General features: G+C 40.2%; 1 protein-coding gene across 3 annotated transcripts in view; it reads left to right on the top strand.

The window, feature by feature from the left end:
• fads2 (fatty acid desaturase 2) overlaps positions 1–15,947 on the top strand; it is a 54,180-nt gene that overhangs the window by 18,732 nt on the left and 19,501 nt on the right. Inside the window, exons 3-5 of one of the 3 annotated variants that reach the window (XM_043706019.1) lie at positions 4,523–4,720; positions 13,394–13,495; positions 15,073–15,198. In XM_043706019.1, coding sequence (XP_043561954.1) covers positions 4,523–4,720; positions 13,394–13,495; positions 15,073–15,198 — 426 coding nt within the window. The remainder of the gene's footprint in view (positions 1–4,522; positions 4,721–13,393; positions 13,496–15,072; positions 15,199–15,947) is intronic. The other 2 variants (XM_043706020.1, XM_043706021.1) reach the window with 2 other exon arrangements.

Here is a 15,947-nt window from a genome sequence, read left to right as displayed (position 1 = left end):
AAGTGATAATTGAGCAGATGATCATATTTTAAAATCACACAACAAGTTTATTTGGAAGTCCAAGCTTTCAGAGTGCTTCTCCTTGGTTAGTTAGTTAGTGGTGACATCAAATCAAGATGTGTAAGTGTTGCCTGCCATGTGTACAGTGATATCAAATCAGTAGCCAGGTATCTGGGAGGCTCCCATCTCTCCAACCTCACTGGCCATGCATTCTGCCATTTTGTTGATCTCCCTCACCTCCTCTAGTGATCAGAGTGTCTCTTGGCGGAGGCTCAGACCCAGTTCTCTACTTCTAACTGAGATTCTGCATTGCCTTCTTCTAAAGACAGCAAGCAGAGAATTATGAGTATGAAGATTGAATTAATAACATTGATGCAGGGTGGGTATGAGTTGGCAGTGTGATGAAGGTGAATATTTAGACATGTGCGAGAGTAATGGTGGAGCTTCGTGTTTGTTCTGAGGAATGCTGCATAGGAGAATGCTCATGAAGTCAGAGTGTGAGGTGGGATATATTAATGTGGGATGCTGATCACTATTCCTGCTCTGGTTAGATCATCTGAACCTACTTTCACATTACATCCATGGGTAAGGTAGCAAGCACCTGAAATAACTGCATTGTAAGAACGAGAGTAAATCAAGAAACAATGTCAGTTTGTAAGAAAATAGTGCAATGTTTGTGAATGATTTTAATCTTCTGGATTGGGAAAGATAACATGAGGACCATTTCAACATGCATTCTGGACTTTTGAAGCTAGCAAAAGATGGCTTAAATAAATAGAGGTAGAAATTTGCATGAGAGTAAACTTGCAAGAAATGAAAAAGAGGCAATGAAAGCTTATACAAATACATAAAAAGGAGGAAAGTAGCTAAAGTAAACATGGGTCTCTTGGAAGGTGAGCATTTGCAATTAATAATAGGTAACAGAAATATTTCAAATTGAACAAAGACTTGGTATCTGTCTTCGGAGTAGAAGGTACTAAAAGCATCATAAGAATAGTTGAAATTTAGGGGGTAAAAGGGAGGGAGAAACATAAAACAACCACTACCAATAGAGGAAAACTTTTTTTTTAAAACTGAAGGACCTAAAGATGAGCAAATCCTTGATGGCCTACATCTTGGGGTCTTAAAAGACATCGCTGTGAGATAGGAGATGTATTTGTTGTTACCTTCCAAAATTTCCTAATTCCAGGAAGGTTCCAGCAGATTGGAAACCACAAACAAAAATGCTTCCCGTGATATTAGTATGGTAAAGAATGAACTAATTAATGGCAAACCAATCTTGAAAAATGAGTCATTTTCAGTTTGGCAAACTGCACCTAAAGAGACTGCGGACAGCTGCCTCCCTTGTCAGTACAACAGCTAATTATTGATTATTTTTATTAACAATATTGGTTTGAGCCCTACCTTGGCCGCATGCTTCCAGGCGCTATTCATATGTAGCACAGTAAACAGTAACTGTTAGCTCTGTGATTGCAATGTCACCATTCTCCTAGCTGCATTGTAAATTGACACCATATTAAAGGGATTGAAGTCACTCTACTCATCATCTTAAATAATTGAATGACCAGTGAGATTATGGCAGTGGATATTCCGTGTTGTGATATTAGCGGCTTTCATATCACAGGAAGATACATTAAATATATTAATCAGAAACTACAAGTAGTGTCTCTCTTAATTTTTCATTTCTACCAGTATCTAGAGGTCCAGCTTAGCCTGGATACATAGTGGAAAAACAGCTTTTCTTCAATCTCAGCAAAGCTACAATGTGGATCAGAATTGCTAAGTATACAATGAGAGGGATCTACTTTGATCTCCAGTTTATTCAGTGCAGCTGTTCCTCTTTCCAACAGATGGCTGGCTGAATTGTGCGCACTCAGTGCAGTGCGGTCCATGTCCCCTGCTGAATGAAGGGCCAGCCCAGAGCAGTGCAGAGGAATCCAGTGCTGACAATCCATTTGGTCTGTGCCACCATCAAAATAAAGTGGTGCAACCACCAAGTTTGTCCAGCAGAACGTGTGGGGTCAGGTCATAACTAGAAACCCCATTGGTCAAAAATAAAACACTGTTGAATTTCTAGCTCTTGGTAGACACTTCTACAAAGCAGAGGAGAAACAGCAGCTTGGAACCCTGTGAAATACAAGTCAACTTTGTCTTATCTAGGCTCAGATTCTCCACTGAGCTCCAAGTACATGAATCTTACCAATTCCTCAAAGTGAAACTATGTAAGCACAGCCAATTAGGCCGCATTAATATAGCAATGGCATTTTTTAAAAAAAACTGCATTAGTTTTTGTCTTATATCTAGACTGTTTCAAGAATCAGTTATTTATTTGATGGCTGAGCATCTGTCACAGTGTTTGGAGAAATATTGTGATAGTTTTCACTCCTTCCAACATCTCTTCCCTCCTCACTCCCTGTCTTTTTCCCTCCACCATGCCCAGTAAACTGGGGAGATGATTCCCTTTTATGATATAAGGTACCTATCATTATAGGTACTGGAATATCTCTTAACAGCCTGTATATGCTGCACACTTTCATGTCAACGTATGCCCAGTCAATGTGGGGCATAGAATTACATCCAAATGTTATATTTGGAGCAATACTGTTTCACAAAACAGGTTTTTTTAATCCACACTTTCTAAAATAGAATCTTGGTAAATTTTAATGAGGTGTTTTTAGTTTCTGGGAATGAGAACAGAAAATCAATATTCTTCTCTTTCAAGTGAAATGAGTAGCACCTGTATAAGAAGCTCTGAGCCATTGAACAGCCCATAAATAAGAATCAAGCATGAATTGAGGCTCCAGTTACCTGTGATATAGAGATTCCATTATTGCACTCTATAAGGCTTGTATCTGCTTATCAATGCTGAATAGCATTGGTAACTCTGCACTGGTTGCTATTTCACCTGGAAAGGATTTTGTACAATAACAGACCTAAAAAGAATTTGATCTTCCTTTGTGCTGTCATGTAGTCTGTACTCGTGTGGATAGGAACTAGCACCTCAGCCCCATTGTAATCTTAGCAGTTTTCAGAATATGGTTTTATATCACGCACATTGAAGTCAGAATGTCAGTACTAGCATTTGGTAATATTTCCATTTTTAGTTTCAATCCTGTGAAGATCATGTGCTCATGAATTAGATTGACATAAATCTCCCTCTACACTATTATATCGCAGATCATTTTGGTTAAATACAGAGCTAAATGCTCTCCCCCCAAACATAATGTATTAATGGAGGGAAAAACTTGCCCAGTTGATCCAAACGCCTGCTTTAATAAACACGTATGTTTCAAACAAGATCCTTTGAAACAGCATAGAGAAGAGACATTTTCTCTCTTTGATCCATGTTGGTTTTAAGCTAACTCTTTTACCTGCTTATGTCAATCCAATCCTTCATTTTGTATTGCTCCATACTGTGTTAGTCACACATGGACTGACTGGATGCACTAGCTATTTCTGATGAATGGTTTTAATTTTGTTTCCTACACTTCAAAAAGTTGCCCAAACAGTGAATGGAATGATTGTGGTTTGAAATGCCTCGACAAATAGTAAAGGTTATAATTGAGCATAAGGAAATAGAACTGAAAGTAAAGTTGAGAAAGAGATGGAAATGTTTGCAGGAGGAGATTTAGTGGCAAGACCACAGTAGCTGAAGGTGCAGTGGCTATGGTGGAATAATGAGCAGAGAATGAGGATTAAAATGATGAGTGGGATAGGGAGGTTCATGCAGGAAGCAGGTTGGGGAAGGTAATTGAGAAAGGTGACCTATTTTGCTTAGTTTATGTTATTAATAGAGCATAGAAATTTATAACAAAAGGTGAAAAGTGAAGATCAGTTGTATGGCTTTCAGTTGGGGACTGAACTAGACCTGCAAACATTAGACCAATAAACTCATCCCTTTAACCCTTTGCACCTGAGGACTGTACATTTTAAAAAGAATCCATGGGAGGTAGGCTACGTTGGCTAGGGCAGTTACGAATTAAGCACATTGCTGTGAACCTGGAGTCATATCTAGGTCAGACCAGGTAAGAGTGATAGATTTCTTTCCCTAAAAGATATGTGAACTAAATTCGGTTTTACAACAATCAATTAGCTTTTTGAACCAAATTTTTATTGAGTTCAAGTTTTGCCATCTGCCATGGTAGGATTCAAACTCATGAATATCACCATGACCATTACTAATGACATTACTATTACACTATCTCCTTTGATTCACCTTGTATAAAGACACTTAATGGTCAATTGGTTTTTGCACGGAAATAGAATGAGTTTGAATTCTACTTTTTATCTAGTGTCTCCAAGGTACCACACCTAATTTTGATCCATATTGAGAAAACCTGGCTGAAAACCCACCCTGTGAGTGGGTATTACAATAAAATGGTGTACTGAAGATTACCAGTACAAAACTGTCTTTAGTTTGTAACAAATTCGTCTGTTCTGGGAAACAGTGCCATAATTGATGGTTGTAATGATAAAGGAGCTTTTCTGAAGTTTGGCTAAGGAACTCTCTGTTCGCTTTCAGAGTGAGTTGGTTGAAGATTTTCGTGCCTTGCGGAAGACAGCAGAGGACATGAAACTATTTAAAACAGACATGGTGTTTTTCTCCCTCTACCTTGCCCATCTGTTTGTCTTGGAGTTTCTGGCCTGGCTAACACTGTCATATTTTGGAACTGGCTGGATTCCAACTCTCCTTACTGCCTTAATCCTGGCAACTTCACAGGTAAGAACCAATCAGAACCACATAATGGGATTGATGAAGGACATGATCCCAGGCAAAATGTGGGATGCCTAACCAGGACCTGGTAATGCACAGTGTTAGATGCTTTTCTCCAGTGTGCGAGCTCAACTTAAGAATGACCTCTTCAGCTACATTTTAGTTAATGTTCCTGGAGAAATGGAGGTTGACTAATCCCAATCTGGGACCAAATGGACACTAAATTTCACTGATCATATTTCAAGATTTTAAATTGTTCAGTTTCATTCAACTTATTCATTCTTTCCTCGCCTTACTCTTGACATAAAGTGACTAAGTGGTCATGATATGAGATGAAACAAGTGCTCTTTAGGAAGTCATGGATTAAATAAGGATTGCCAGTTCAGGATTTCAAGAAGAAGTTTGATTGTGACAAAGTTTTTTGAGGAAATTTAAGGCCCAGTCTTTGTCTGGGACAAGGAAGCCTGACCTGCACACTCAACCCATGTGTGATTTTATATTTTTTTTTATTTTTTACACAGTGATCAGGTACATAATGCGTTTTGCAATGAGGAGTGTGGCTGCAGAGACAGACTGGTTAGAAGGCCCACCTCAATTCTCTTAACACAGGAGGCAAGTTCCAAACATTGCTTGAAGCTCCCTTAAATGTCACCTTTAACCCCTCACTCTCACCCACCCATATCCCCATGCCCTCTCAAATCATTTATACCACTTCATAACCCCACTATACCTCTATTTATCCACCAATATCGTCCAGTATGCGCAGTGTACCTACCCTAGGGGCCATGCAATAGCAGTGGGAATATTTTAAAATTATGAAAAACGTTGAACTTGTATCAACTGAAAGCAAAGACATTAGCATGGAAAAACCAAGTGAAAAATCTTTTAATCCTTAAGTGTCTATTGGGCTAGCAAAGAAGCAACAATCCATATTAAAGGTGTGTTTTTATTATAAGCTGGTAAAAGTTTCAATACATCTGAGAGCACCTTCTGAGCTGTAGCATTTGAAACCAAGATTTGAGTGGGAGCTGCAAGCTGTGGAGGAGGAAGGATTAGAATTGTGTAGGGTTGCAGTGGTATCTGCAAGGAAGTGATATGGTAAAGCATGGATGGGAAGGAGTAGTGCAGAAGGGAAGTTCATCCATATTCAGGAGTATCCTGGCTTCTAGGGGGTCAGTGTATGATCACACCCGACATGGTCATCTCACATGCCAGGGGCTGGTGGGGGAAAGCTGGGCAGGTGCAGACTCATGTAGATGGTTTGGATGGGGACCCAGAGAGCTGCAAAGTCTGTGGGGTTAACGGGTTGGGTTACTGGAAAGGGGACTTGGATATTCAGGGACTCATGGACACTTTCAGGCATCGACATCATTTGCTCACCATCATTTTCCATCATGCCGGAAAACAAAACTGAGTAATGGGGAAGAAAGTGGCTCTGTCCAATGTTCCCTCTAAGCCAGTGTGCCATCCGCTATCGCTCACAGATCTTGGAGTTCCACACACCAGCAAAGCAAATGAGATGAATGTTGGCTGTGCCCACACTCAGAGTGTGAGTGATTCAATCTGTGAGGGAGGCTTGAACACCCACTCGATACTAGGGCTTTTAAAGAGAAAGAACAGTACAGAGTCACATGTACTGTACAGGACCCAGACCACTTCCTGGGTAACCATTACAAATTTCAGATCAGCCTACCCTGCCAGACTGAAACTGAGGACTGCAGGAAGCCATTTTTAAACTCCATATCCATGGAGCCAGGAATTCTCTCACTCTTGTGCACACAACCTGGAAGCAATCGTTGGAGCCATGGGTCTGTTTCCGAAGAGCTTCCAAAATCCTGCACTGCCAGATTGACATAGTATGTGGGAAGAAATCCATTTTTCATCCTCCATTTAAGATGTGGAACCTAACCTCAGCAGGACAAATGAGTGTTCATAAACTGCAAAAAAAAACACAGTGGGAAATGGAGGAATCCGACAGGCTGGATTTTATGTTTTGCGGCAGGTGAGGGAGATGCAATGGTACCTGAAGGAACCACTCATAGCCCTACCACTGTCTGTACGCTTCCAATCAAGCATTGAACAGCCAAATCAGAGGCTCCTAACCATACACCTTAAACCCTTCTCCTTTAGAATTTTGTATTTATTGTCAATTGAAAGTTGATAAACCCCCAGGACCTGATGGTCTGAATGTCATTGGTTAAATGATATAGAGATAATAGCGATAATCCATGCACTGGATTATCCTCAAAGATTCTGTAGATTCTGAAATGCTTTCTGCAGATTGGAAGATATCATCCCACAATTTGAGAACGAAACTAAAGACCTTTTAGCCATACAGTAGGGAAAATACTACAATCCTTTTGAAAAGATATGATTAATAGACAATTGGATGATAATGATCTGACTGGGCACAGTCAGCATAGATTGTCAAACTTGTCAGAGCATTTTGAAGATGTTCCTAACAAAATTGATAAAGAAGACCCAATGGACATGGTATACGTGGATTTTGAGAAAGTTTTTGATAACGACTCCCACAGGAGGCTAGTTGGAAAAATTGAAGCATATCAGATAGGATCTAATGTACTGGTGTGGATTAATGATTGGAAAAAAGACAGAGGAGGATAAGAATAAATGTGTCATTCTCTCATCAGTAGACTATCTCTAGTGGGGTATTGCAAGAATTAGTACTTGGGCCCCAGCCGATCACAATATATAACAATGGGAGATGGGGATCACAGAATCATTTTACAGTACAGAAAGAGGCCACTCAACCCATTGTGTCTGTACCAGCTCTCGAAAGAGCTACCCAGCTAGTCCTACTCTCCAGCCTTATCTCCATAGCCCTCTAAAATCATCACTTTCAAATATCTATCAAGCTCTGTTTTGAAATCACAGATGCAATATTTTCAAGTTTGTGGCTGATAGAGAACTAGGTAGGAATGTGTATTGTGAAGAAGATGTAAAGCAGCCTCAGGAGAATTTGGACAGGCTAAGTGAATGAGAAAGCGATGTCGGATGGATTATAATATGAAAAAGTTGAAGTCATCTACTTTGGTACGAGGACAAATGTGCAGTAAAAGGTTGGAAAATATAAATATACTAAGGGACCTAAATGTCCTTGTCAATAAGTCACTCGATGCTAATATGCATGTGCAGCAAGCAATTGCGAAGGCTAATGGAATTAAATACAGGAATAGTGAAGTCTTGCTTCATTTGTACGGGAGCTTGGAAAGACTTCAACTGGAGTATTATGTGCAGTTTTAATCTCCTTGTCTCAGGAAATATATATTGCCATCGAAGGAGTATAATGAAGGCTCACCAGGCTTGATAGCAAAGTGGCAGGATTGACTTATGAAGAGAGGTTGGGAAAACCAGGCCTGAATTCTCTGGAATATTGAAGAATGAAAGGTCATGTCAGTAAAGCCTACAAAATGTTTGAAGGGGTGGACACGGTAGATGGGTTGAAGATGTTTCCCCTTTTGAGAACCAAGGTGCACAATTTAAAAATTGTGGGGATTCAACTTAGGGGAAAGGTTTGTAATCAGGTTTGTGGAAGCTTTGGACTTCTATACCATATAGAGTTCTGGAGGCTCAGTCTTTGAGTATGTTTAAGGTAGAGATGAGTAGATTTCTGATTCCCAGTGGTGTAGAGGATTATGGGGATAAGGTAGGTACAAGGCTTTAGCAGGTAGGATTAAGGAAAACCCTAAGGCATTCTGTACTTATGTGAGGAACAAGAGGATGGCCAGAATGAGGGTAGGGTCCATCAGGGATAGTGGAGGGAACTTGTGCCTGGAGTCAGAAGAAGTAGGGGAGGTATTTAATGAATACTCTGCTTCACTATTCACTACCGGGAAGGACCTTGATGTTTGTGAGGACAGTGTGAAACACGCTGATATGCTCGAATACATTGATGGTAAGAAGGTAGATGTGTCGAAAATTTTGAAAAACATAAGCATAAGTATGTTCTCTGAGCCAGATGGGATATATCCAAGGTTACTACGGGAAGCAAGGGAAGAGATTGCTATGCCTTTGGCGATGACCTTTGCATCCTCACTGCCCACTGGAGTATTACCAGATGACTGGAAGGTGGTAAATGTTATTCCCTTGTTCAAGAAAGGGAATAGGGATAATCCTGGGAATTACAGACCAGTCAGTCTTACATCTGTGGTGGGCATATTATTGGAGAGGATTCTGAGAGACAGGATTTGTGATTACTTGGAAAACCATAGATTGATTAGAGATAATCAGCTTTGTGAGGGGCAAGTCATGCTTCACAAGCTTTATTGAATTCTTTGATGATCTGTCAAAATATAATGATGAATGTAGAGCTGTGGAATTGCTGTACATGGATTTTAGCAAGGCGTTTGATAAGGTTCCCCACAGTAGGGTCATTCAGAAAGTAAGGAGACATTGGATAGAGGGAAATTTGACTGTCTGGATACAATATTGGCCGGCCCATAGAAGACAGCGGGTGTAGCAGATGGAACATATTCAGCCTGGAGCACGATGACCAGTGGCGTTCCACATGGATCAGTTCTGGGACCTCGGCTGTTTGTGATTTTTATAAATTACTTGGATGAGGAAGTGGAAGGGTGGGTTAGTAAGTTTGACGATGACACGAAGGTTGGTGGAGTGGTGAATAGTGTGGAGGGCTGCTTAAGGTTGTAACGGGACATTGACAAGATTCAGAACTGGGCTGATAAGTGACAGATGGAATTCAACCTGGAAAAGTGTGAATTGGTTCACTTAGGAAGATCGAATTTGAATACAGAATACAGAGTTAAAAGCAGGATTCTTGGCAGTGTGGAGGAACAGAGGGATCTTGGGGTCCATGTCCATAGACCCCTCAAAGTTGCCACCCAAGTTGATAGGATTGTTCAGAAAGCATACAGTGTGTTGGCTTTTATTAGCGGGGGATTGTGTTTCAGAGCCGTGAGGTTATGTTGCAGCTCTGAAGAGCCCTGGTTAAATCACACTAGGAATATTGTGTTCAGTTCTGATCGCCTCATTATAGGAAGGATGTGAAAGCTTTGGAGAGGGTTCAGAGAGATTTACCAGGATGCTGCCTGGACTGGAGGGCATGTCTTATGAAGAAAGGTTGAGGGAGCTAGAGCTTTTCTCATTGGAGCAAAGAAAGATGAGCGATAACTTGATAGAGATGTACAAGATGTTGAGAGGCATTGATTGAGTAAATAGAGACTTTTTTCCCATGGCAGAAATGGCTATCACAAGGGGTCATAATTTTAAGGTGATTGGAGGAAGGTGTAGGGAGATGTCAGAGGTGGGTCCTTTACTCAGAGAGTAGTGGGTGCATGAAATGATTGCCAGCAGTGGCAGTAGAGTCAGATACTTTAGGGACATTTAAGCGACTCTTGGATAGGCACATGGAAGGTAGTAAAATGAAGGGTATGTAGGTTAGTTTGATCTTAGAGTAGGATAAAAGGCCAGCACAACATCAAGGGCTGAAGGGCCTATACTGTGCTGCGATGTTATATGTTCTAAGGCACTGAAGTATTCAATCAGTCATGAATGCACTGCATATGGTCGTATGTGTTTGTCTTTCTCAAGTCTCGCTTTAGGCTCACAAAATTCTACTCTTGTAATTTGGAGCTTCTATAAAAAAAGTGTAATATTTATCGTCAAATATGAATCACGCCTTGTTGGGAAAACATAACTTCTGTTTTCTGATGAGCTGTGATGCAAAATGGGGCTCCAAGCCCAAATGACACTGTTGGACAGCCTGTGTCAGAGGAGTAAATGTTGCACTGACAGCTAGACTTGTAAAGAATTGCTGCTCCTAAAATCATTGTTTATTAATCATTGAAGGCACAGAAATTATTTTTTAAAAATCCACTAAAATAACATGCAGACCATTCCCAGCCCAGTCTGCTGCAACATTTAATCATGATACCTGCGGCAGGTAATTTTTACTGTCTTTGGACTACCTCATTCTCGCTGATAGAAAAGACTCCCAAAACTCTTTATGTGCAATAGCTGGAAAGAATGCAGTGGACAATGGAAACATTTGACACTGGAAACTGGAAAGCTGCTTTTTGTCTTGCTGGTTACCTCTGGGCAGGCCATCAAAATTGAGCATGTTATTTTACCTCTCATACCCCAATCCTTTCCAATATTAAATGCAGGATTTTGCAAGTCAATTATCCAACTGCCTAAAGCAGTCAGAGTCATTTCTAAGCATGACATTTAAGGTTCTATTAAGTCAGTAAAAGGGGATTCTAATAAAGCAAAGAGAATACCTATTTCCACTGGTCACCAAGTCAGTTGCTAGAAGTCATAATATTTTGGCAAAGAAATAGAGAAGAAGGTTAGGAGAATTTTGAGAAAAATACGTCACAGAGTGTTGCTACTGGAATGATATAATACAAACTGAAATAGAAACAGTTATCAATAATGGCTTAAAGAAGACTGGTTAAATGCTTAATCAAAAAGAATTATGAAAACTATAAATGCAAGGAAATAGAAGTAAGTAACTGGCTCTTTTCGGAAACTGGTATGGTGCAATGTGCTAACATAGAGCCCGCTGTGCTTTACTATTTTAGAAATTGTGGTGAATCTAAATATGATACATACAAATCAGGGCTATACCCTGGGCAGTGTAATTTTGGGAATTTTGATGTTTATCTCAGAGATTATAACAATAGACAATAGGTGCAGGAGTAGGCCATTCTGCTCTTCGAGCCAGCACCACCATTCATTATGATCATGGCTGATCATCCTCAATCAGTATCCTGTTCCTGCCTTATCCCCATAACCCTTGATTCCACTAGCCTTAAGAGCTCTATCCAACTCTTTCTTGAAAGTATCCAGAGACTTGGCCTCCACAGCCTTCTGGGGCAGAGCATTCCATACACCCACCACTCTCTGGGTGAAGACGTTTCTCCTCAACTCTGGTCTAAGTGGCTTACCCCTTATTTTTAAACTGTGTCCTCTGGTTCGGGACTCACCCATCAGCGGAAACATGCTTCCTGCCTCCAGAGTGTCCAATCCTTTAATAATCTTATACATCTCAATCAGATCCCCTCTCAGCCTTCTAAACTCAAGTGTATACAAGCCCAGTCGCTCCAATCTTTCAACGTAAGATAGTCCCACCATTCTGGAAATTGACCTCGTGAACCTACCCTGTACTCCCTCAATAGCCAGAATGTCTTTCCTCAAATTTGGAGACCAAAACTACGCACAATATTCCAGGTGCAGTCTCACCAGGGCCCTGTACAGCTGCAGAAGGACCTCTTTGCTTCTATACTCAATTCCTCTTGTGATGAAGGCCAGCATGCTATTAGCTTTCTTCACTGTCTGCTGTACCTGCATGCTTGCTTTCATTGACTGATGTACAAGAACACCTAGATCTCGTACTGCCCTTTTACCTAATTTGACTCCATTTAATTAGTAATCAGCCTTCCTGTTCTTGCCACCAAAGTGGATAACCACACATTAAACTGCATCTGCCCCTTTGATGTGAAGGGCAGTGTTTGTCACTGGCCACCCGGGTGTTTTCCTATCTTCCTGGTGGTGGAATTTGAATAAAGATTCGTGCACTTTGTGTCTTTCACTGTGTCTCACACCTGCACACACACACCATGGGTGCTGGGGAAAAAATAAGCACTACCGCAGTTAGGCGGTAGTGTGGAGGGTTAAAAAAAAAAAGGATAAACAAGAAATTCACTTTGTGTCTCTCACTGTGTCTCACACCTGCACACACACACCATGGGTGCTGGGGAAAAAATAAGCACTACCGCACTTAGGTGGTAGTGTGGGGGTTAAATTATATATAAAAAAATAAACAGGAGATTAAATAAAAAAAAACAAGAAATTCAACCAAAAAAAAATAAACTGCATCTGCCCCTTTGATGTGAAGGGCAGTGTTTATCACTGGCCACCCGGGTGTTTTCCTATCTTCCTGGTGGTGGAAATTGAATAAAGATTCATGCACTTTGTGTCTTTCACTGTGTCTCACACCTATACACACACACCATGGGTGCTGGGGAAAAAATAAGCACTACCGCAGTTAGGCGGTAGTATGGGGGGTTAAATTAAGGGGTTAAATTTTTAAAAAAAGGAGAAAAAAAAAATTAAAGAAAAATAAACAGGAGTGTTTATATTGGAAAAAAAAAAATAAACTGCATCTGCCATGCATCCGTCCACTCACCTAGCCTGTCCAGGTCACCCTGTATTCTCCTAACATCCTCCTCACATTTCACTCTGCCACCCGGCTTTGTGTCATCAGCAAATTTGCTAATTATACTTTTAATACCTTCATCTATATCATATACCTTCATCTATATCATAATCTTTTGAGTAGGAAGAGCTTTTAGTAGCTTTGAAATATCTCCAGTGTATAGCTATTGATCAATTTTCCTTTTGTAAATAGTGCACCAGTCTGTTATCAAATGAAAAGGCAGCTTCAGTACGTTCACAGATATTGCAGGCTTCAGTTGTAGACCACCTAATGTCTCAATAGAAAATAGTCCTCATGAAATATTGCTGGGTTTTCTTGTTGGTCAGCAATTGTGGGTTGAGAGTTCCGTGAGAGCCACTGAACTGTGCTTCTGGGTAGGAACATTGTTTGTATTTCTCTCAGTAAGAATATAAAGAGAATAAAATTAACTTTGCTATGCAAATACCAAGATAAAAGATGTTCATTTTGTTGGATTGCAGGCTCAGTCAGGCTGGCTTCAACATGACTTTGGACATTTGTCTGTCTTTCGGAGTTCAAAATGGAATCACCTGTTACACAAGTTCCTAATTGGTCACATGAAGGTAATCATTGAGCTGGGGATTGGGATGATAAGAACTGCTGGGATTTGAGACATGATCTTCTTAAACAAAAGAGCTGATTTTAAAAAAAACATGGGAATAACTGCTGGATTTCCTCTAGTCTATTCACATAGACTCTCAGCAAATTGGCATGGCTTACAATTTTATTAGAACTAAGTTCTGTTTTACTGTTGATTCTGAAGAGAGCTAGAGAAATTTCAGTTTTACTGCACTCAGCCTTGTTATTTGTCCATAACACGAGGTTGCCTCCATAATTTGCATTAATGAAAAATAACGCCATAAGTCTTTGAAAATTCTTAGTAAGTGAGATAGCATTATTGTAGAGTATAGACATGGTGACATTTCAGGCATGCAGACCCTTTATTATAATTTTCCGATGTCTGGACACCTGTTCATGTCCCAGGATAGAGCAGGTTGGTATTTGGTTGGAGGATCACAATGATGGTGATGTTGGAGCAATAAAACTACCTCCAAGATCCAGTGTTGCAACATTTCTGCTTCACACCCATTAGTGTAAACATAGGCCCCGGACCATTTTGTAGTTTCCCAGTTTTTTATTTAACTTACTTTTCTGTTCAACCTGTTCAGAGATGTTATTACACACCTCTGGAGTAGGTGGTACTCAAACCTAGCCTTCCCAGTCCAGGTATAGGGGCGCTAGCACTACGCCACAAGAGAGCCCTTTTCCAGTTTATCAGTTCATGCTTCCCTTTCCATCTGTCATTCCCCATTCCTTAGGTTATTCAGAAAATGTCTGTGTCTTCCCTCATTAAGCTCATTTTCACTTCATAATATTCTGCTCTTCCAGATCTCCTTTTCTGTTAATACATTTTCCATCTCTTCCCCATAGTTACTTTTAACAGCTTATCCTGCCTTGTCTGTTCTCTCCTATGATGCTGATTAATCTGGTGTATACTTCCAGAAATGTTTGTTTCTGTTTCAGATTTCCAGCATTTTTAGTGTTTTGCTTTACCTCATAATGTCCCGTTACAAAATAGTTTTGATTTCATACTGCAGTAAACTGCTGTGTAACTTGTGAAACAGTTTCCTTGGCACTCTTTGATCATACTCATGGCAGCAAATTTTAAAATGTAGGCAAAGCCGTGGTTTAAAAAGATTGACTAGATTACTCATGCTTTCATTATTTCTGCTCTTAAAGGAAACCCAAAAAGGGCAGTCACTAACCTTAACATTGGAGATAGGATTTTTAGAGCTTGCTAAATAAGTATGCACAGAATTTCTTTTTCCTCTTGAAGTTAGCAAATTGTGCCTACCAAACCTAGCCGTTTTTTGTGATTCAGTATTTGTGGCACAGCCCCAAGTAAAAGTGGGAAGGAATGGGCTACAATTTTGACAGCTGCCTAGAGATGATCCTGACAATGAGCAATCACTGAGAATAAATGCCTACAATTATTAGACTCTAAGACTAGTGGGAATTGAGTGAGATATTTTGGCTTGTGTGGTTAACTGAAAGAGAATTTGAAGCTCACACAAGAACTGGATTTCATTTCAGTATATTGCTTTTGGTATATTGTGTGATACGGTATCTCTGTTTCAAGGGGGCTTCTGGAAACTGGTGGAATCACCGACACTTCCAGCACCATGCCAAACCCAACATCTTTAATAAGGACCCTGATGTGAATATGTTAAAGGTATTTGTACTGGGAGACACCCAACCTGTGGAGGTAATTACCTTTTTGTTGTGAAACCTAGGTGAAACGACCTGACAAATCTAAGGTCAGAAGGAGAATGTGAGGTATATAGACTATAGATTGATGTAGGGAAGGTGGTTCAAGGAAGGCAAGACATTCCATAGCTTTAATGACCTGGGTAAAGAAATGCGTTAGAGTAGAAGGCGTACAATGCATCCCGGTTTCAATAAAGTAAGAATTCAGGGAAGAGAGAGCAAGTTGTGTAGACCGAGATATTTTGCTCAAAGCCAAAAACAAATTCAACATTAGTGTACGCCAGGAAACACATTTTATCATTGCAACGGCCTTATTATAGCAATAAAGGAAAATAAATCTATAAAAGAATACTATATATCTAAAAGGACTGAGTAATGGCCTGAAATCTAATCGAGGGGTGCAGGTAATTTATGTCGAAGAACAGCGATGGTGAGTTGTGGATGCAGACTTTCGTCTCAAACACATTTCCCACTGGAGAAATGGTAGGTCTGGGATCAACTTGCCTGCTGCCGAGATGTTCTTTATAAAAGCATAGTTCTCAGGTGATCACGGTTGGAAAATGACTGAAAGTGACATTAGAAGCCTTTTGTCAGACACCTCATTTGATGATGACAGCACTAACCTGCTCATTGCATATGAATAATAAGTAGATTTTGAAAATTCCTCGGGTGCTTCAATTGAATGGCCATTATGAATGAAAGGAAAAAGCATGAGGCATACTGTGAGGCAGATACAACAGACTTATT

This window comes from Chiloscyllium plagiosum, chromosome 16, assembly GCF_004010195.1.
Source record: "Chiloscyllium plagiosum isolate BGI_BamShark_2017 chromosome 16, ASM401019v2, whole genome shotgun sequence".
Taxonomy (NCBI): Eukaryota; Metazoa; Chordata; class Chondrichthyes; order Orectolobiformes; family Hemiscylliidae; genus Chiloscyllium; species Chiloscyllium plagiosum.
This window is presented reverse-complemented; position numbering and strand designations above follow the sequence as displayed.